This window comes from Hyperolius riggenbachi, chromosome 3 (genome assembly GCF_040937935.1).
Source record: "Hyperolius riggenbachi isolate aHypRig1 chromosome 3, aHypRig1.pri, whole genome shotgun sequence".
NCBI lineage: Eukaryota > Metazoa > Chordata > Amphibia > Anura > Hyperoliidae > Hyperolius > Hyperolius riggenbachi.
The window spans coordinates 416273826-416296268 of record NC_090648.1 but is presented as its reverse complement, the minus strand read 5'-3'; the positions used below and the strand labels follow the sequence as shown (position 1 = coordinate 416296268).

The following is a 22443-nucleotide window of genomic DNA, read 5'->3' as shown; positions in this document are numbered from 1 at the left end:
GCATGTAATGCTGGGCATACACGAGTCGATAATTCTTATCAATCGAGCCGCTGATGGCTCGATTGATAGTTTCCGACATGTCCGATCACCGCACGAATCGATTCCACGCTCAATACCTGCGGGCGGACAATAGCGGAAATCGAGCGGAAGATAAGGAAGCGCCCACGGGGAAGAGCGGGAATCAATCTGGTCGGCCGCGGGGACGCGGCAGGAGTCGATCCGGCGGCTAATCGAGCTGCCGGTTCTAACCGTGTATTCCCAGGATAATGCATTATCAAAACAAATGAACTGTTTAAATAAACAGGAGGGATAGACAAATACATTGTGTGGGTTTAATGTACAATAGAACCGTTTACATTAAAGCTGTAATGTATCAAAATAGATAAATTGTGTATTTTTTCACTTTTTTCCTCATTTTCCTTTTAAAATGCATAGAAAATAAGGTAAACTAACAACAAATATCAGCTACAAAAAGCTTTATTTGTCCTAAAAAAAACAATATATAGATCATTTAGTTGTGATTATTGATACAGTTATTGCCAAAGTAATTACAGCTGAGCTGAACTGTGAAAATTACCAGGGTAGTTACAAGGCCTGGGGTGTATAAAAACCAGCCCATTTTAAGTAGGTGGCAGACTAGGGCCACCACCTGTTGGGGGTGTGCAGGGAAGGAGGGAACAGGCACATGCAGAATGCACAGCAAAGGGATGAAGTAGCTCATAACTCGAGATCCACATGCGTCCCATCATCTTTCTCTTAGGAGTCCTGTCTCATTGGTAACAGCCCTGTCTGGGATCACATTATGCTTCCTATACTGGATGCCTCTCTAGGTACCTATATGTAAAGGGGGTCTCTCTGGCTACCTAACGGGGGTGCTCTCTGATTAACTATACTGAGGGGTTCTCTGGCTTACTCTTCCTATACTGAGGAGTTTTCTGGCTACTTATACTTGGTGGGCTTTTTGACTACCTATACTTGGAAAGGCTGTCTGGCTTCCTATACTTGAGGGGGACTCTCTGGCTCTCGAGTTACCTATGCTAGTCGAGTTTTCCTGGCTACCAATACTGAAGGGAGGCTCTCTGGCTACCTATACTGGGGAGGGGTTCTATGGCTACCTATAATGTGGGGGGTTCTCTGGCTACCTAAAACTGGCTACTCCAGCTACCTTTTCCAGCAGTATACATCTGGCCACCTGTACTGGGGGCTCCCTCTGGCTACCAGCAGTAGTGGGCTTACCTATCCCTAGGAATTATCTAATGTTGGGGGCACCTCTTGCCATCACAACAGTCTGCCTAAGCCTTTTCTGACAAATATTTAATTATTAATGCACTATGGGCTTCTTTTTTGCTATGAGAAAAAAAACCTTTTTTATTGCAGCATACAGGCCCATTTCCAGTATTTCCGAATTTGCAGCATTTTCCCGCATGTAAGACGGAGAAACGCTGACCATATGCTTGCCGTCTGAATGGCATACCAGTGTGATTCCAGCGGCATTCTGAATGCTAGAGGAAACCGGTCTTAAAGCAAACACTCTTCTGCTTTAAAAACAAAGGACCATGTTTATAATTACATTATGTTAATTTTAGTTTTATATAGAATTAAACTAATATGCAAAAAACAAAACAAAACCTGTGGTTGCTTTAAATAATAATAAATCCAGAACACATTTTCCATTTTACCGCACTTGGCCAATTGCAGGGATCATGTGGGGTTACGTGATTAAAGAGGCCACATTGATTGGTTGCCAGTTATGTTCTGAATGCCAAAACTGCTGCTTCAGAGAGGGCTGCCTGCATTTTAATGTATGTATATGGTATATGTACTGTAGGAGCGTTCATTTACTGCACAGTGGTGCAAAGGAGTTATAAGCAGGAACATATGCAGGCTACCTGCCTACTGGTTCTTGTCTACTAACTCTATAAATTGAGAAATAGTAAAAGGAGTGTGACACAATTGTAAACATTCCTGTCACAAGAATGTTAAGGACTGACGACTTAGGGCTCTCTTACATTAGACAACGTGTGCGGGAGCCGTTCTCCTGCACGAGTTGAATGGCCCGCGGCGTGTCGTCGGGATGCTACGGTGCGACGCAATCAGCGGCGGTAGCTATTATTCACCCATCGGGAACACACAACGCACCGAAACGCAGCATCGGGTGTGAAAGGTAAAATGAAAGTCTATGGACTTTCATTTTACCTTGGTAAATGCAGGAAAAGGACTCTATTGTGAAAGAGACCTAATGGGGATTGTCCACTGGAATGATTGTAAAATACTTTTAAGGACTCCTGATATGAGAGGGATACGAAGGCTGACCTGTTTCTTTCCTTTTAAACAATGCACATTGCCTGACGGTGCTGGTGGTCCTCTGGCTCTAATACTTTTGCCGTAGACACTGAAAAAGTGTGCAGATCAGATGTTTGATTGATTAGACACTACTTAAAGGACTTACGAGGTGAAAAGTTAAAAAAAAAAGTTCAGTACCTGTGTCTATTTTGAACCCATGGAGGATGCCATCCGCACTCTCCGTTTACTTCTGCCGGGGCCCCGCTCTGTTACCGGCCCCCGGTCGGGTCCCGACCCCACGGCCTGGGTCGGGCTCTCATTCCACAAGTAAAATGGCCGCCGGAGCATGCAGCGGCTGCGCAGTCCGCATAGACGCGAGTGCGGCTGCGCAGCTCTAGGGCCTCCACCCTGATCCACACACAGGAGACAGCCTGTAGTAAGGACACGGCGGAAGGAGCCCGAAAGCTGCGCAGCCGCACTCGCGTCTATGCAGACTGCGCAGCCGCTGCAAGCTCCGGCGGCCGTTTTACTTGTGAATGAGAACCCAACCCGAGCCGTGGGGTTGGGAGCCAACCGGGGGCCGGTAAAAGAGCGGGGACCCGGCGGAAGTAAACAGAGGGTGCGGAGGGTTTCCTCTGTCGTTTCAAAATGGACACAGATACTGAACTTTTTTAAACTTTTCACCTCGTAAGTCCTTTAAGCTAGAAAGATCAGCAGGATTGCCAGGCAACTAGTATTGTTTGAAGGACAACTGAAGTGAAAAACATACGGAGGCTGCCATATTGATTTCCTTTGAAGCAATACCAGTTGCCAGGCAGCCCTGCTGATCTATTTGGCTGCAATAGTGTCTGAATAACACCAGAAACAAGCATGCAGCTAATCTTGTCAGATCTGACAATAATGTCAGAAACACCTGATATGCTGTGTGCTTGTTCAGGGTCTATGGATAATGTACTAGGGGCAGAAGATCATCAGGATAGTCAGGAAGCTGGTATTGCTTAAAATAAAATAAATATGACAGTCTCCATATCCCTCTCGCTTCAGCTGTCCTTGAATCATTCAGGAAGCCTCATACACATGCTAGAGGAAACTTCTGAGGCTGTCTATGTCCAGAATCTAGTGTTCATATAGGTGGCCCACAATGTGTTTAATTGCCTGGCATTCAGATCTCTAAACACTGACAGATGAACATATTGTAGTCTCATGTACTCCACCTGCTGAAAGCCACTCACTTATACTCTGCCCCGTCGTCGCTGTGCCTCCCTCCATTAAACAGTACGTTTGTATAGCGCTATCCCCACCTCGGTATCCCCACAGTGTCGTCCTAACGATCGAGCACAATTATTATGCACTATACTAATTGTACATTATGTATATTACTATAATACGAAATAATTTTCCTGTGTTTTAAAATCTGGTGCTTTTATTGCTTTCTATACGTTACTGGAAAATATACATGTGGCCATTGTCCTGGGATGACATAGTTCTAACTGCTTTACTTTTTTTTCCAGGTTTCAGAAATCTGCACCTGGATGACCAAATGACCCTTCTGCAGTATTCATGGATGTTTCTGGTGGTGTTTGCCCTTGGATGGAGGTCTTATAAACAGTCCAATGGAACTGTGCTATATTTTGCACCAGATCTTGTCATTGATGAGTAAGTGCTGCTGAAAATGTTTAATTTACATAAGATATCATCATGGCATCGAAATGCCTTCCAATGTAAAAAAATATAAACAGTATCAAGAAAGCAGCTTTCATTTTAATGCTGCTTCCATTACTTCCAACCTAAATTTTGCTTTAGTTAAAACATTGACTGTTTATTTTATTATTTCATTTGAATTGTTTGAAACAAGCAGTTACAGAAGCAGTAAAATTACAGCCTGCAGAGCAATGTTTGAAATTATACACTAGACAATTCATGGGCACATGTTTTGTGCTGTGACATCTTGTGAATCAGTTGCAGAATAATATTCATATTCAATTTGCTACAAATTTTTGCTTTAAAACTGGATATTGCTGTAAAATAACGAGCAAGAGACAGGCCAGTCTTTAAGATGGCACAGAACGTTTCCTTGGTATAACACTGGAGCTTCCATTTGTAACAGCCTCACTTATACAATGCTGCGGTCAGATTCTAAAAAGAACCTCCCCATGCTATTCCCGATCCCAGTGTGATACGGCCCTGTGTCACTGGCATATTTTCCTGGCATTTCCCCCAACCACTCTACCAGCATAGACCAGAGGGTGTTAGATTCTACACCACTAAAGTACATAACCTGCAGGCCTCGGACAAAACACTTCTTATGCTGGGAGTCACCGATCAGAAAGAGGGTCCATCAAACCTCAAATGTCAAAGTCCAATCATGCAGTACCGATCTAGACTCAACCAGTCGACAAGCCAGGAATTTCTCCACAATTTTCACATTTATTTGCAGCGGTTATATAGCACATACAAATAAGCACGACGTTTCGGGCGTGGTGCCCTTTATCAAGTGCTTAATCCAACTGGAAAGACATAATCATTATATAACATGCTGTGACATAGACACACCCACTGTGACATCAGTGGGTGGGCACAAACTTAAATTCACAAGTTAACCCTTCCTATAGAGAACAGCTATGGTGTCACAAAAAACATCTTAGACTAAAGTCGTCGTTTAGACCATTTGGAAGTTGCGTACCCAGTCGGTCCATCCACCAGGCCTCCCGTCTTAACAACATAGTTCTGAGATCTGTACCCTCCTGTCTTTCAACCACTTCAAGCACCTGCCACCTCAATTGGCTGACACTATGCCTCATCTCTATAAAGTGTCTGGCCAAAGGATACCCCCACTTTTTCCCTTTCTCCTTCTCCTCTTTTTCCATTCTCTCTCTGAGGGTGTCGGGGTTGCGTATATGACTCCGATGTTCATTTAAGCGTGTTTTTATATCCCTAGAGGTCTGGCCAACATAGGCCAGGCCGCATGGACATTTGATAAGATATACTACCCCCTTCGTTTCACATGTGGCAAAATCCCTTAAAGGGATAGATTCACCTGTCCTGGGTTGATGCACTGTGGGACCCTTAATGATCCCGTTACAGTGCTGGCAACTTAGACAAGGAAAGGTGCCCTTTTTAGGGTTCCCCAAGAACAATTATCTGGCTGGCTTTGATCTGCCTATGTCTGCTCGCACCAGGGTGTCTCTGACTGATTTACCCTTTCTATACACAAACCTGGGTGGCGACCTGCAAACACGGGCCAACTGGGTATCTGCCTCCACCAAGGGCCAGAACTTCGACACTGTGTCACGAAGAATAGGCGCTTCCCTGCAAAACGCCGTGATGAAATTAACATCCATTTCTACCTCCTGCTCATGCTCCTTATGAGTCCTCAATGTTTCTCTATCTACACCTCCCACCTCTATAGCAAATTCCTCACACTTCTTTCTATCGTAACCTCTCTTTACAAAGTCCTGAGTGAGGAGCCGCGCTTGTTTCCAATACAATGCATCACTCGACGTGATCCGTCGTAATCGCACATATTGGCTTTTTGGTAGACCATTGACAAGGGGTCTCGGATGGCAACTACTAGCCAGCAAAAACCCATTTTTATCAGTATCCTTACGGTACAAATCAGTATCAAAACCGTTTGCTTTCTTAATTATCTCCACATCTAAAAAATGTAAGACATCCTGACCGTATTCCATTTTAAACTTAAGCGTTGTGTGTTTATCGTTTAATGCATTGAAAAACAATCGCAGCTCCCCTTCTGACCCCGTCCACCCGAAGAATAAGTCATCAATAAATCTGCAGTACCCCCGGATGCCAACAGGGGCCTCCGAGCCCAAAAAATGGACTTTTTCAAAGTCACACATGACAATATTAGCTACAGTAGGAGCATAAGGGGCCCCCATCGGCCTCCGGCGATCGGCGATCAGGAGATCCCGTTCTAAGAACGGGATCTCCTGGAGGGCTTCCCCCGTCGCCATGGCGACGGGGCGGGATGACGTCAACGACGTCGTGACGTCATAGGGGATTCCGATCCACCCCATAGAGCTGCCTGGCACTGATTGGCCAGGCAGCGCACGGGGTCTGGGGGGGGGGGCGGCTGCGGCGCGACGGATAGCGGCGGATCGGCGGGTAGCGGCGGCGATCGGGCACTGCACGCAGCTAGCAAAGTGCTAGCTGCGTGCAGCAAAAAAAAAATTATGCAAATCGGCCCAGCGGGGCCTGAGCGGTGCCTTTCGGCGGCATAGCCCGAGCTCAGCTCGGGCTTACCGCCAGGAAGGTTAAGGGATTTTGCCACATGTGAAACGAAGGGGGTAGTATATCTTATCAAATGTCCATGCGGCCTGGCCTATGTTGGCCAGACCTCTAGGGATATAAAAACACGCTTAAATGAACATCGGAGTCATATACGCAACCCCGACACCCTCAGAGAGAGAATGGAAAAAGAGGAGAAGGAGAAAGGGAAAAAGTGGGGGTATCCTTTGGCCAGACACTTTATAGAGATGAGGCATAGTGTCAGCCAATTGAGGTGGCAGGTGCTTGAAGTGGTTGAAAGACAGGAGGGTACAGATCTCAGAACTATGTTGTTAAGACGGGAGGCCTGGTGGATGGACCGACTGGGTACGCAACTTCCAAATGGTCTAAACGACGACTTTAGTCTAAGATGTTTTTTGTGACACCATAGCTGTTCTCTATAGGAAGGGTTAACTTGTGAATTTAAGTTTGTGCCCACCCACTGATGTCACAGTGGGTGTGTCTATGTCACAGCATGTTATATAATGAATATGTCTTTCCAGTTGGATTAAGCACTTGATAAAGGGCACCACGCCCGAAACGTCGTGCTTATTTGTATGTGCTATATAACCGCTGCAAATAAATGTGAAAATTGTGGAGAAATTCCTGGCTTGTCGACTGGTTGAGTCTAGATCGGTACTGCATGATTAGACCAGAGGGTGTGACATAGGGAGAGGGAACCTCTTACTCTCAAAATATAGAGGCCCTGTCTAAGTTTCATAGTTACATTTGGGTTGAAATAAGACATGTCCATCGAATTCAACCAGAAAATAAAGTACAACACCAGCCTGCACCCTCACATATCCCTGTTGATCCAGAGGAAGGCGAAAAACCCTTACACGGCATGGTCTAATTGGCCCCAAAAGGGAAAAAAATCCTTCTGGACTCCAGAGGGCAGTCAGATAAAATCCCTGGATCAACACCACTGGCATTACCTAGTAATTATAGCTCTGGATGTCTTTCAACGCAAGGAAAGCATCTAAACCCCCTTTAAATGCAGATATGCCATAACTACTTCCTGTGGCAATGCATTCCTCATTTTACTATAAAGAACCCTTTCCTAAATAAATGGCTAAAACGTTTTTCCTCCATGCGCAGATCATGTCCCATAGTCCTTTGTAAGGGCTCGCCCACACTACAAGAGCTTTTCTAAGCGCTTGTGATTTTAAAAGCTCTTGCTAATGTTATCCTACGTGAGTGTTTACAATGGAGCAATGTGGTTTTGTAAAAATCCCTCATAGGATTGCATTAGCAAGAGCTTTTAAAATCTCTGGTGTTTAAAAAAAGCTCTTGTAGTGTGAAACAGCCTTAAAAACCTAGGGACAAAAATCTCATCTGCCAAACGTTTATATTGCCCTCTGACCTATTTATATGTGTTAATTAGATCTCATCTAAGGCACTTTTCTCCAGACTAAATAAATCCAGTTTATCTAACCTTTCTTGGTAAGTGAGACCTTCCATCCCTCGTATCAGTTTTTGTTGGTCGTCTCTGCACCTGCTCTAAAACTGCAGTATCTTTCCTGTAATGTGGTGCCCAGAACTGAATTCCATATTCCAGATGTGGCCTTACTAGAGAGTTGAATAGGGGCAGTATTATGCTAGCATCTCATGTTTTTTTTCCCTTTTTAATAAATCCCAAAATTGTATTTGCTTTAGCTGCATTTAGAATCTGAAGCCTGCAGCCTCAGGCTAGTTTCACACATGGTGTGCTTTCTGATTGGTTGAGACTCTTTGTTAGAATTAGGCCTAGCTAATGCAGTACTATACCCCACTCTATATAAACACCATGAACACTGTATTAAATGTTAAAATATAGTAATTGAAATACCTTGGGGGAACCTTGGAACCCAGTTTTTTAAAGCCCAGCAGAGCCTACAAATGGCCTAAGAAGTTGGCCTTCACCACTGTGAGTACTGCCCGTGGTTTGTTCTGGTAGATTGAGACTACTGGTTAGTTGAGTTCCGAATAACCGCACTCTACTGTATATAGAGATGGAAAGTGTTTTTGATGCTGAAACTGTGATAATTAATATTCTGCTATATGTCACTATGGTACTTCTTTAAGCATGAGGCTAGACCAGGAAGGTTTTCTCACAATTTGTAAATAAATATCCGCCATCTGCAATCCTTGGTGTCTGATAACCGAGACTCTACTATATTGCTGTATATTAATTTGTAGCCCTGCCCTCGCAGTTACAGCCTAGGCTGGTTAGCTATGCAGGATTCTCCCAGAGCATTCTGGGAGACTGGTTATTTTTTCTACCGGCTTCGGAACACTGAGTATGCAAGCATTCCTGCACCTGACAGCATTAAAGATGTAAATCAGGGAGAAGGAAGGCTGAGGACAGGTTATACAATGGGCAAACACTGACTAAATTATTTATAATATGTAAAAAAAAAAACCGTTTTATTGTTATTTTTAGTACAGTTCCAACAAAGTCAGTGCTGCTCTGGATTAAATGTGCAATGGTTTCCACAGAGCTAACATACTCGTTGACTTATGCATAGTGATACATGTGTGGATATCTCTCCTTTATTGCCATCTAAACCAGTTTGTCAGCTTGAGTGTATGTTATCACCCCAAACATTTTGATCAGTGTGTTTTCCTTTACCACTCCTACCAAAGGGGACACACGTTTGCCATGACAAATAGCTTCACCTGACCAGTATTTTAATAGAAATGTTTTGCAGGATTGCTCATATATGCTGACAAATGTATATTGTGTTCTTGAGTGACAAGTGACATAGGAAGTTTGTGCTGCCTGCAGCAACTGTGATCGCCTTTTAGTGTTTGCAATAGTTGAACACCAGTTTCTCTAGTATTTTTACAGTTGCTAGTTTGAAAAATGAAAAGAGGGAAAGCAAGCAGTTTCAGAAAGTTTATCATTTTTATTAAAAAACGTATAAAAACGTATAATTCTATAAATTACAGTTGACCCGTCATGGCCACAGATTTTTTGCTGTAGTGGTTTTATGTCAACCAACTAAATTAGTGATTGACATCCTCCATCATTCCATTAGCGCCTCAATGCCTCACACCATACAGTGCTCTAAACAATGTGCATTTGGACTTCTGGCGGATGCTTTGCTTATTTCTTTGCAAAGGTCATAGTATCCTTCTTATACTGTGCTTCACTGAAACTGTGTAAACGAGGGTGAACTATGCCTGCAGTCAGTGCTTGGCACGTATCTGTACAGTAACATGAAACTGATACTCACAGCTATAAGGTGACTGTTTCAAGGTCAAAGCTGTAATTATTTTTGGCACAAATGCAGTATGACTCTGTGGCCATTTTTTTATGTTGATCATCTTTTAATATTGTCTTTGCTGCAGTGTTAATGTACTTCTCATCCTATTTTCTTGTATAGCATGTAGGAGATTTCGCAATGCATCCAGTTCGTGTAAAATAAGCTTAGTCCTTACACCATATTCTGCATGCTTCATGAAATGCTGTAAATGAACATCATTATATATAGCGCCAAGTTCCGCCAACATCGTTCACAGTGCTTTTACATAGTATAAGTCTCTTACTCAGATCAGATCTCTTCTCCTCATCCTTTGTATGTGGGGGTACTTCAAGGCTCTGTCCTTGGCCCCCTCCTCTTTTCCATCTATATACACGGTCTTGGCAACTTACTGTATATGCAGACGATAGACAACTGTACCTTTCAGCCCCAGACCTGAATTCCCATGGACTCTTCGCAGTAGAACAGTATGCTCCATCTCTACAACCCAATCGCAATCTCAGATTTGCACATGACCTTCTTTTGTCCTCCTTTAGAATCACCTCCTTGCATTCACATATACAAGATTTTACATGTGTTTCACCCCTCCTCTGGAATGCCCTTCCACAGCACAAACGTCATTCTCCAACCTTTGTTACCTTTAAACGCTCTCTTAAAACTCACTTTTTCCAACAAGCATACACTACCATAGGCCACTTTCCCTTTGTCCTAAGGCCAAGCTGCACTACTACGAAATACCTTAAAACTCACTGCCTCTAAGTATGTTTATTGTATACATGCCCCCCTCCCCCCCACCCCAAAGTCCTTTAGATTGTAAGCTCGCAAGAACAGGGCACTCTTCCCCTTCTTTGTCTTGTATTTTGTTATATTTTTTATTTGTCATGTTACTTTTGCCACTGTAATTACTAATTCTGTACTTGTTATCAATTCTGTATTTTTTCACCAATTCTGTATTTTGTTTATTGGTGTATACCATTTTTTTGTATTATATACTCCGTATTTGTTTCTTACTTTGTACAGTGCCACAGAATATGTTGGCACTTTATAAATTATTAATAATATATAATTTTTTCGTTAACTGTCCCTCACAGGGTCTCACAATCTACTCCCTACCATAGTTGTATGTCCAACGTAGCCTACGGACAATTTAGGGGGAAACCTACGGACAATTTAGGGGGGAACCTCTTAACTTATCTGTCAGTTTTTGGAATGTGGGAGGAAACCGCAGTGCCCGGGGGTATCACCACGCAGATACAGGAAGAATATAACACAGTGCGGTAAGGCGAGGGTGCTATCCACTAAGCCACCGTGCTGCTCATTACCTGTATTCCCAAACAGTTTGAGCGATTGGTAAATGAAAGCACATAAAGAGGATGTCTCATAAATTTGAATCTTGCCAGAGGAAGATGATAGACTTTTCTCAGTCACCCTGTCTCTTGTGTAAATATAGTGCACAACACTTCTTGTGACCTTTTGATTCATTGTACTAATTTTTATATTCCACAGTTTAGGAATAGTGCAACTCTGTGAGAGGCTAATTTTCTAATTGTATGTGCTACTGAAGCATATTACGTCTGTTAACACGTCCTCAGAGCTGTGACTGGGAATCAGGCATTCCTTCCTCCAACTGTATCCCTTTTATGGCAGCTCTCTGGGCTCCTATTGCATAACCAGAGCTGAGTATTGTGACGTACTCAGCTGTAGCATCCCATGTGACAAGACTGAATGTGTTTATTTTACAAGAAAAATCACAGTCTAGATGTTATGTACATTATACTAATAAATGATCTCACACAGACTGTATTTCAGAAATTTCTGAGTAACATTTTGAAAGACATTTCTTATTGCTGAAAAAAATGAAGCACTTTAAGTACACTTATTTGTGATCTTTTTAATCCTGCTGAATAAATAATTTAATCTTATTACATTACATTAACCCTGTGATTTGGGTTCTTCCATCTGGAGTGGTAAAGACACTTCCCCCTTATTATTATTTTTTGATTCATCACATTACCTATCTTTGGGCGCCTCCACCCCCAAGTACTATACATTACATCTCCTTTGGAGGTGTTCCCCTTCCGAGTGTGGTGTTCTCTACAACCAAGCAGGACCAACCAGGAGTGCGACCATCCAGTTCCAGTAGGACCTGGAATACCGAGCGGGGACGGTTATTTCATCGTTGGCGATATATGATCATTGCGGGGACTGCAACCCACCTTTGGGATTATAAATACGCTTGTACTACAATCTAACATCTAATACCCCACAGTACTGCACCATTTGGCTCCTGGTCTGTCCTTGTCATACAGGTGACTGTGTTATCCTCACAGTGACCACCTTTTCTACCCTCTGCTGTTCCATTGTCATCCCAATTAAAGTCTGCAACCCAGCTGGGTTTGCTCACAATACACTGGACATAGGAGAGTGCATGCACCGTAGTTTTCAACCTAGCCGGATTGAGGGCTATAATTGGAGTGACAGTGAAACAACAAAAGGGGTCCAATCCAGAGGACATTGAGGGACCACAAAGACTGCTAGGTATTATGCCATTACTAGCTATGACATTCTCAGAGAGTTTTAAGCATCTCTTCTTAAAGGTTTAATAAAAAGGAAAACCAATTGGTTGCTTTTGTCAGTGCTTCTGCAAAAGTCCACTTTCTGGGGAACAAAAGGCTATACGTTTTGGTTTTTTTTTTTTTGGTTTTTTACCCTCACCTGTTTTCATTATGAACAAGGGACATAGTAAAAGTGCTTGACAAAAGATCATGTGTGTTTCTGCACAGAATTCCAGTCCCTGTTGCAGAATAGAGACTGTTCAAAACCAGTTCTGAACCATGGCTCATATTTGTTACATTTCTCAAAGCAAAAACTGCAATGTAGAACAGAATTTTTCAACTCAGTCCTCAGGTTCCCTCAACAGTGTATTTGTGTAAATCTAGAGAGGTAGTTAATAACCTCTGCTGAGACACGAATTACCTTGCATGTGAATGTTTGTAGTTTTCTGCAAAACATGTTCTTGCAGGTACTTGAGTTGTGAAAGCCCAATGTAGACCATAGAGCTGGGAACTCTAGTCCTCAAGAGCCAATGTCCTCACACGTGTTTGGCACAACTCAAATTAATTGAATGGACTGAAACTGGGAAGGATGTGATTCATTATGAAGAACACCTTTCTCAGTCAATCCTAAACACATTCATGGATATGGCTCTTGAGGACGGAGCAGTGCTTTTCAGCGCAGGAAGATTTGGGCGCAGCCGGCGCCACCATAGACTATAATAGGAATTACATCTATAGCGGTGCTCAGTGAGTAACGTCGGCGCCGACAGAAGACGGAGCTGAAGTAGCTTTTAAAACACAATAATTTGGCCTCCAGCAATAGCTGGAAGCCGAATTATACCATTCCCCACCATCCGTGGCGGCCTGGAGGGGGAATTAACGCGGCTGGGAATTGTGCAGCAGCAGGATCAGTCATATACCGGCTGTATCCTGTGCCCAAGTCTCCCGGCGCCGATTTCAAATGTATGCCTTGAGGACTGAGTTTGACACCTGTGCCATAGACGATATTACTATTTACCCCTTTAAAGCTGATGGCCAGGTATTCTGTCCTGACCATCTCCTCGGGGTCAAAATATGTCATCTGGTGGCAACAATTATATATTCCTCTTATTTTTCCTAGGGAGAGGATGAACTTGCCATACATGCATGAGAGATTTCAAGATATGTTCAGAATTGTTAAGGAGATGACCCGCCTCCAGGTTTCATATGATGAATTCCTCTGCATGAAGGTTTTGTTGCTTATGAGCACAAGTAAGTATTTTTGTTATATAAAATAATTGGATTTCAGCAGAAATGTTCTCTTTAAAGGACATCTTAAAGGGGCACTATGGCGAAAATAAGTCTAGGGAGACAACACTTTTAGTATGTACCTAATATTAGGAGCATCAAATACTTAGTATTTTTAAATGTCTGCTTGAGAGGTTTTAGACAGCATATGTAGTGATCCTGCCTGTCGTCCCCCTCTGCTGTCTCGGGCTGCATTGTAATAGCTGATTTCTCTTTTCATGTCTCTCAGCTGAAGACAATGGAATGCAGCGAGGTCAGCAAGTAGATAGATAAATAAATAAGCAAGATAAATGACTTGGTTCCTTCTGTGTCCAGTGCCATAATGTTTCCCAGCACTCCCTGATCAGTCTACATATCCCGTACAGCTTGAGCGTGGAGAAAGCAGAGCATAAATCAGTTGTAACAGCTCTGAGACTGGGGGAGTACATTGCATAGCTAGAGAAAATGACGGGCTGTATCTCTACATATGTTGTCAAAAAACCTTTCAAGCCCACATTTAAGAAAAAGAAAAGGCTAAGTAACTGAAGCTCCTACTATTATCTACATTTTACCAGGTTACCCTAAAAGCTTAATTTTCTTCATAGTGCCACTTTAAGGATGGTGGAGTAATAAAGTGGTTACCATACTTATTTCCTTTTAAACAATGCAAATTGCCTTGCCGTCTGACTGGATTAGCTGCATGCTTGTTTTAGGTGTGCTGTTTAGACACTACTGATGCATGAACAACTGGTATTGTTTAAAAGTAAATAATTACGGCAGCATTCCTTATACCTCTCACTTGAGCTGTACTTTAAACTTGTAAGGGCAGGAACATTTAGGCATGTTTTAGTATGCATGTGTCATTTACCGTTAGTAGCGAGTGACCTTCCAGTGGTCAATATACACTGTAGAGTGCCACAGAAAATGTGTCTGCATTATTTAAATATAATAATGATCAGCAGAGAGGTGTATGTATTTGTGGTACCCATCTATATTTATATGGCAGTCTGTTCTAATTGATTGACAGCACCTAGCAAAGGTGGTCCAAGAAAAGACAACCAATACATCAGCGACCGTGATGTGAATGCCCAAGCTTATTTATGTGTATGTGGAGTGAAGGCTAGCTCATCTAGTGTGATCCCACAGGGCAGCTAATGTACCACGGATAGCTGAGAAAGTGTAATGTTGACCATGAAAGAAAGGTGTCAGAACGCACAGGGCACTGCAGCAAAGCTGTTGCAGAATCCACATACATAAAAAAAAAAAAGATTAGGGAGGCCCCCTGGCATCTTTGTATAGATCTTTTTCAGGGAGTGCATTTGTAAAGATTAGAGGACATAGAGCCCTTTCACTAAGCATTTCCGCATTCGGTAATGCAGGAAAAAGCTTATTTTGTGATGTTATTATACAGAGCGGATGGTTGCTTAGCAACCCAATACAATAGCGATATGTGCCTCCCCCAATGGGAGGGATAACTATTCCACTAGTATGTGGTGTGTGCCATCCGTCCATTGCAGTTAAAGCATTATAGGGGCTGCTCTTTGCTTAGCGGTAACCTGTGTAATGTATCTTTATCAGGATAATTTGTAAATTTATTTCATTGTATTTTTTTACAAAAAAATAAATGTTGGTAACTATTGGGGAGTTTGGGAGGTAAGGGGTTAATTTAAAATGTAAAAACAGGTCTTTGCATTTAAAAAAAATACTTTTAGATGTAGTTGTACTATTTGGCCACAAGATGGCCTCAGTCTTTTTTTTTTTTTTTTTTCAATACGTCCTGTAAGCAAAATATGTATGCTTACAGGAAGTGTACTGAGGATGGGAAACTTATTTATTAGAATGATCGTGCAGCTTCTCATAAAAGGCGCCGATAATTGCTACGGGGACTTAGATCAATGATTAGAAATTGCTTTCCCATTCATTGATCTCCTGGCGGGCAGATGGCAACATGAACGAGCGCACAAATAAGCGGGAGCGCGTACAGTAGTGGTAGCAGCGGGAGTACGTATATTTACTCCCCTGGGCGGTTAGATGAAGTCTGCAGGGGAGTAGATATACTGTACTGAAGCTGTGAAGTGGTTAAACAAACACTTTAATCCAGAAGGACATAGCCCTATGGGTACAAATATAAAAGCGTGTAGCTTCACTTGTCTATACACAATAAAGATTGCGGACTGGGGTTCCACTGTTGTGGATGTTCCTTTGTGAAGGTGTCAAATGAATCCCCTCACCGAGCTATGGGGGTCGTTGCTTATCCCCCTGGGCTGCAGTATTAGATACTGAGTCCAGGTGTAGCTATCCCATAGATTTGCTGGTCCCTTCACAATGATACGGTGTGCAGGTGGGGATGGTGAAACGCTACCTGGCTGATCAGGCTAGTTACTCAGAATGGTGCATTCACCTGTGGTCTGGTCCCCCCTGCACTACCGTCTAAAACGGGTGGGTTAAACACATATTACAAGTAGTGCAAATTGCTGTACATGGACACACAGGACTTATTAAGAGTGGTGAATTTATCTTCATATACATTGACTAACACACAGATAGATCTCCTCACTAAGGGCTTGTCTTTTGTGCCAACCAATGGATATAATGCCTTTGAATGGGTAAAAGACTTAAACTTGTTTGCCAGAAAACTAGCATTGATGAAAATGTTTGAAGGCAAATATGCCAAAGATAAAAAAAAAAACCTCAAAAGAATGAACAGGAAGCACTGCTAGCACTTCAGGAACTTCTGAGTCAAGTGGGACTAGATCCAAGAGCATATATTGCCCTGCTCTATCACAATATCCACATATCCATACATTTGTGCACATGGTCACAGGTGCATTCAGAAAGTTGGAAGTGGATACTGTGGGTGTCCCCATACAAAACAATTTAAATAGAGAGGAGAGGCCCTAGACGCATTTAGAAAAAATGAGCAACTTATTATTAAGCCAGCAGACAAAGGGGGGAATGTGTATAGGTGATGGATAGGGACATCTATGAACATGTGTCCATCGATTCTTAATAATGAGCAACAATATGCAGTTATTAAATCCATTTCAAGGTAAAGACCGTGGCGCCCCAATTAAATTGGAGTAAGTTGCTGCTGTGTAGAGGATGAATCCTCACATCCAAAAGGTCAATAGTGTAAAAGTGACACAGCACAGATATACTCTTCTCATCAGATGTGTATCCCTCCACTTCTCCACCTGTATGCACTCAATGTGCGAACAGAGTAAACAAGGATACTTTCAGTGGAGTATACACGTTCTCTTTAATACTGGATAAAAGGCAATACAGGCAATTCGAGGTAGGGCACTTACTTCCAGAGGGTCCCAATCCACTTAGGACCCTCCCTGGCTGATTGTGCTTCCCACCCAATATGGTACTCAAGCCCCTTCACTCGATCCTGTTTCCGTGCTGCCCGCTCCTGTCCCTGTGCCCTAGGGGGCTAGGTGTTTATGCAACCTCTGGTATGTGGGTAAAACCACAAGGCTATTAAAGGATCGTGTCCTCGAACATGTTGGGGATATTAAACATAGAAGAGAAACATCTATAGCTAGACATATGAATAAATTACACAATACTGACAGATTCAATATTTTGTTCTGGGGTATTCAATGTTGGAAGAAAGGAATAAGGGGAGGAGATTTTGATCGTAAACTAACTCAAATTGAATCGCAGTGGATATTTAGATTGGACACGATTGCACCAAGAGGCCTTAATGAGGACTTCAACTTGGCCTGTTTCCTATGATGGATATGGCCTTATGTCAGTCTATACAACCTCCAAGCGGAATCGGCTGGAGGTACATTCATCCAAGCAATCACATGTCTCATTAGTCTCCCCCTATCCACTTTGTCTGTTTCTGTAGTTGCAAAGAGTTGGATCATCCTACTCTCCTTCACATACGTTTTTGAAGCGCGGAGATGCAATCCATGCACATTGTTTACCCTTACAGCAACACTATCGCAACTGTGTAATGGAGGAGTGAACATAATACCAATGTCACATGATATATATCTTCTATGAAGATCACATACCCCCATTTCTCCTCTATGAGGAGTAAGGGCCTATTTCCACTACACGCAGATTGGATGCAGAAAAACTGAATCCAATGAATCTCTATGGGAAAATCTGCATCAGAAAAATTGCGTTTAGTGGAAACAGGCCCTTAGGCTTTCATTGGAGTCAGTTTTTCTGCATCCATTCTGCATCCAATCTGTGTGTAGTGGAAATAGGCCCTAATTGATCCAGGCAATAGATGTACAAGACAACGACTAAAATTGCTGATATACTGTACAGGACTGGGGCCCTACACGCATGAAATAATGCATCTACAATCGTGATCTGCAGGACACATTGGTCCTGCAGATGAGGCTACATATATATACTCGTAGCATCCCTTAAGACATCTGCTGTCTCCTACCTTTACAGTCTATATACAATTTATAAGACCCATTCTCAATATGGATCCTGAATGTGCAGAGCCGGATTAAGACCGAATGGGGCCCTAAGCAAAGGAGCAGATTTGGGTCCCCCTCTAAATAATATATATATTTCTTCCCCGCGCGTTTACATTTCGCCTGCGAGCCGCGATCGGAGGCTCGCAGGCTGTTCATGGAGACTCCCTCCGTGAACTGACATGGAACGGCCGCTCGAACGAGTGGCCGTTTCCATGGAAATACAGGTGCGACCAGCCGCCGCCGTCGTTAAGTGGTTAAAACTTCCCTCTACCGCAGGCAGTGCTCATTTAAATTTCGATTACAAGTAGCTACCTACTTGCAGGCTTGTAGCTAGCTACTCATAGTGCACAACACTAGTCAAATGTGAGGTTGTGATCAGGATGAAGTAAATCAGCGTAGCAGAAGGCAAAAACTGAGGTGCTAGCCATTGGGGCAGGGGGTCAAAAAGGTGGGGGGAGGGGGGGGGGGGTCAAATTGAAAAGTCAGCTGCAGACAGTGAGGAAATAAAAGCAACAACTTCCAGCTCAGGTCATTAAACAAAGTACTCACAAATCTGCACAGTGACAGCACAGGCATCATATTCTTCTGCTGCCTGTAGTTTGGAGCCTCTCCTCCTCATCCCCACGCAGTGAGCTGATGTTAGGAGCAGGGGGAAGGGGCGGGAACTGCACTGTGAGCCCTCTGTCTGTCTGTCTGGCCATTTGTTGATCACTCCTATCTCCGTTATTTTGCCATTGAAAGGTAGCTGCTGCTAAATTCCTCCTCCTCTCCCAGTACATGGTGCACGGAGGTCTTGCCCTGCTCTCATACACCCTGGGGATTCTGACTTGCTGTCCCTCAGCCCCAGCAGCTCGGTGACACCTCCCTGCTTCTGTTGCCTGAAGCTAGACAGCTGATCACACTACTTGGCTCCCTCCGACTGTCTTTTAAAGGGCTCTTTCACATTAGGGCAGACTTTCTGCGTTAACGCAAACGGAAGCCGTTTGCGTTAACCAAGGTAAGATGAAAGTCCATAGACTTTCATTTTACCTTTCACACTCGACGCCGCGTTTCGATGCGTTGCAGTTCCGACGCACCCGGGCGCAGTTTTTCCTCCAACGCACCCGCGAGCTGACGGTTTCCGTCGGGTTTAATTACCAGCTACCGCCGCTGATTGCGTCGCACCGCAGATACCCGACGACACGCCGCAGGCAGACAACGCATGCAGGAGAACGGCTCCTGTTCGCGTTGTCTGATGTGAAAGAGCCCTTAGCCCCGCTCTCAACAGTGACAGGCTGTGTCTTTGCATAGGAAAGTGGGTGGCTGCAGGTGAACTTTTCTGCGGCTGCTGATTGTGAGTGTAATTTCTTGCTTGCCAATAGGGAGAAGGAGGAATGTGAAGGGCCCTGCTTATGTGCCGATGGGGCCCCAAGCAGCTGCTTGAGGTGCTTAGTGGGTTAATCCGGCCCTGTGAATGTGACACTCACTCTGTTTCTCAGGTTCATGCAATAAAACACATCAGCACTTGTAACTGAAATGCATTTAGTACAGAATGCTGAATATAGGTTGTGTTTTTTTACCTTGCTATAGATTGAGGATGAGTAGTTTAGGTGTGATGCTTAATTGTTCCACATTATTGTTTCCATAATTGAATGTGAATAGAGCCGACTGGCTTTCTATGAGGAGATATGTACGCTCTTTTGTGATGTTATTATACAGAGCGGATGGTTGCTTAGCAACCCAATACAATAGCGATATGTGCCTCCCCCAATGGGAGGGATAACTATTCCACTAGTATGTGGTGTGTGCCATCTGTCCATTGCAGTTAAAGCGTTATAGGGGCTGCTCTTTGCTTAGCGGTAACCTGTGTAATGTATCTTTATCAGGATGATTTGTCTAAATTTACAGATCAAGGTATCGGAAAAGTAACATTTTCCAAATAAATACTCATGCTGCACATAGGAGGATCAAATTGTTTGTCCTCGTGTATATACACATCAGGGCATGATTGTTGGGAGGTTAACTTTCTTTTTTTTTTTATTTAAATGTACACATTCTTATGTATGCATCCTCTCTGTTGTGGCACTATTGACCCCCCCCCCCCTTTCCCCTGCTTTTCACGAAGTTAGGACCATTGTAGCCCATGCATTATACATTCCTTTGCATTAGGATTCCATGCCAGGTTTTAAATGCATCAATTGGGAGAAGGAGGTTTTCAATGTTAAACTATATACTGTGGTTGTAGTGTGTTTAGGTAAGGATTGTAGAATATATGAAACATGTTAGCAGTATAGTCAGGTCTTGCCAAAATAGTCCTTGGTCTGTAAAACATCTAACATCTTGGTGTTACATCACAAGATACTTTCTAAGGTTTTCTTGAGGTGACCCACTAGTCTGCTTGCCCCGCAGACTAGTAAGCACTTCCCCTGTATCATTGCACACTAGTACACGTCAAGAGTTGAAGAAAACACTGTGTCACCTGTCCCACCCTCTCCCTGGAGCTTAAAGGACCACTATTGCAAAAATCGTAAACTTTTAAATACATGAAAACTCATACAAATAAGTATGTTTCTTCCAGAGTAACATGAGCCATAAATTACTTTCTTCCTATGTTGCTGTCACTTACAGTAGGTAGTAGAAATCTGACAGAGCCGACAGGTTTTGGACAAGCCCATCCTCATGGGGGGGGGGGGGGGGTTCTTAAGGTTTTCTTTATTTTCAAAAGCACTTAGCAAATGTCAGTTGCTCCGTCCAACTGCCAAAAAGGTGTGTAGTGAGCCAGGAGGCTGGCCAGCATTTTTGTATAAATAATTTTCAGGGAGAGTCTTTAAAAAGAATAAAGAAAATGCTGAGACTCCCCCATGAAGAGATGGGCTAGTTGAAAACCTTTTGGTTCTGTCATATTTCTACCTCCTGTAAATGCCAGCGACATAGGAGAAAAGTAATGTATTGCTCATTTTACACTGTAAGAAACATACTTCTTATTTGTACTGTATATGTTTACTTGTGTTTTCAATGTTTTTAAAATGTTCGCGATAGTAGTCCTTTAATTATAAACAATTAAATCAGTTACAGTGCTCATGGGCAGAAATCCTCCTACATTCATCCAGCCTCTAACTGGACAGCTATGGAAGCTGGCATGCAGCTGACATGCTTCCAGCATGCGGTTGCTCAGCTCCTTCACAGAGGACACACCCCTTTTGCAGTTATCCATTTAGAGGTTGGAGGCATATCTATTGCTGAATATAAAGAAGAGGAAGATGGCGGCCTGGCACCAATGCCGCAGTGCTAATTTGGTGATAGTATGGAGCTCCTGTGGACACAGAGGATTCACATGATCCAGTGTGCAATGGCGCTGGGGATGTGTCTATAAAGGGCGGTCATTCAAGCACACTAGCTCCTTCTGGGGTCCAGGTGTTGACAGGCCAGTACAGTTTTGGCAGTACAAGTGGAACTTGTGGTAGCTAGTACTGTTTCAGAAGACTAAATTTCTATGTTCTTTTGTATGAATTGATAGTTCCTAAGGATGGCTTGACAAGCCACACACTTTTTGAGGAAATTCGAATGACCTATATTAAAGAGCTTGGAAAAGCCATAGTAAAGAGAGAAGGAAACTCCAGTCAAAACTGGCAGCGATTTTACCAACTGACAAAGCTTCTGGATACAATGCATGAGGTAAGTCGTTGTACCATGAAAGAAAATAAAACGTCAGTGCATGTGTTAACCTATTCATGGACTTACTTAATATGGTTTCTTTATACGGCACAATGTAATTAACTTCAGTATTGGCTCTCCTATTTTAAAATATGACTTAGACATACACATTTCTTTTTATCTTCCACACATTATTTCTGTATTTTTGGAGTATACCTTTCCCAAGGTAGTACTTATTCATATTACACTTTTCATATTGTTTGACCTTTGTCAGTGTGGACGATTTTAGATGAATTTTGTGTCTCTCATTGTGGAGTATGAATTAAATATTAAAGGATACCTGAAGTGACATGTGACATGATGAGATAGACATGGGTATGTACAGTGCCTAGCACACCACTAACTATGCTGTGTTCCTTTTTTTTTTTTTTCTCTGCCTGAAATAGTTAAATATCAGGTATTAGGCCTGAACGATTTATCGTTTTAATATCGAAATGGCGATCATGGAAATGACGATTCCGTGATCGCCACAGTGTTGATTTTTTACGATATTCTGCCGGGCCTGCACCCTCCCGCTGTGCGCAGCTCTGTGTAAAATAGCAGCGGCTCCCCGCGGCAGCTTATCTTTCCTTCTGTCCCCCTCCTCCTCTTCCTCCTATGTCATCAGCCCAGCGGCAGGCTCAGGCTCTCATTCTCGCTGACTTTGACTCTCGCTAGGTGGCAAAC

At 43.1% G+C, this 22443-nt stretch overlaps 2 protein-coding genes across 8 annotated transcripts in view; one reads left to right on the top strand and one right to left on the bottom strand.

Moving 5' to 3' along the window:
* The window catches only part of ARHGAP26 (Rho GTPase activating protein 26), a 1021369-nt gene that overhangs the window by 41710 nt on the left and 957216 nt on the right, over positions 1-22443 (bottom strand). The window lies entirely within an intron of this gene.
* NR3C1 (nuclear receptor subfamily 3 group C member 1) overlaps positions 1-22443 on the top strand; it is a 237102-nt gene that overhangs the window by 205507 nt on the left and 9152 nt on the right. For all 3 annotated transcript variants that reach the window (XM_068277495.1, XM_068277493.1, XM_068277494.1), the window contains exons 6-8: positions 3795-3939; positions 13488-13618; positions 21581-21738. In XM_068277495.1, coding sequence (XP_068133596.1) covers positions 3795-3939; positions 13488-13618; positions 21581-21738 — 434 coding nt within the window. The remainder of the gene's footprint in view (positions 1-3794; positions 3940-13487; positions 13619-21580; positions 21739-22443) is intronic.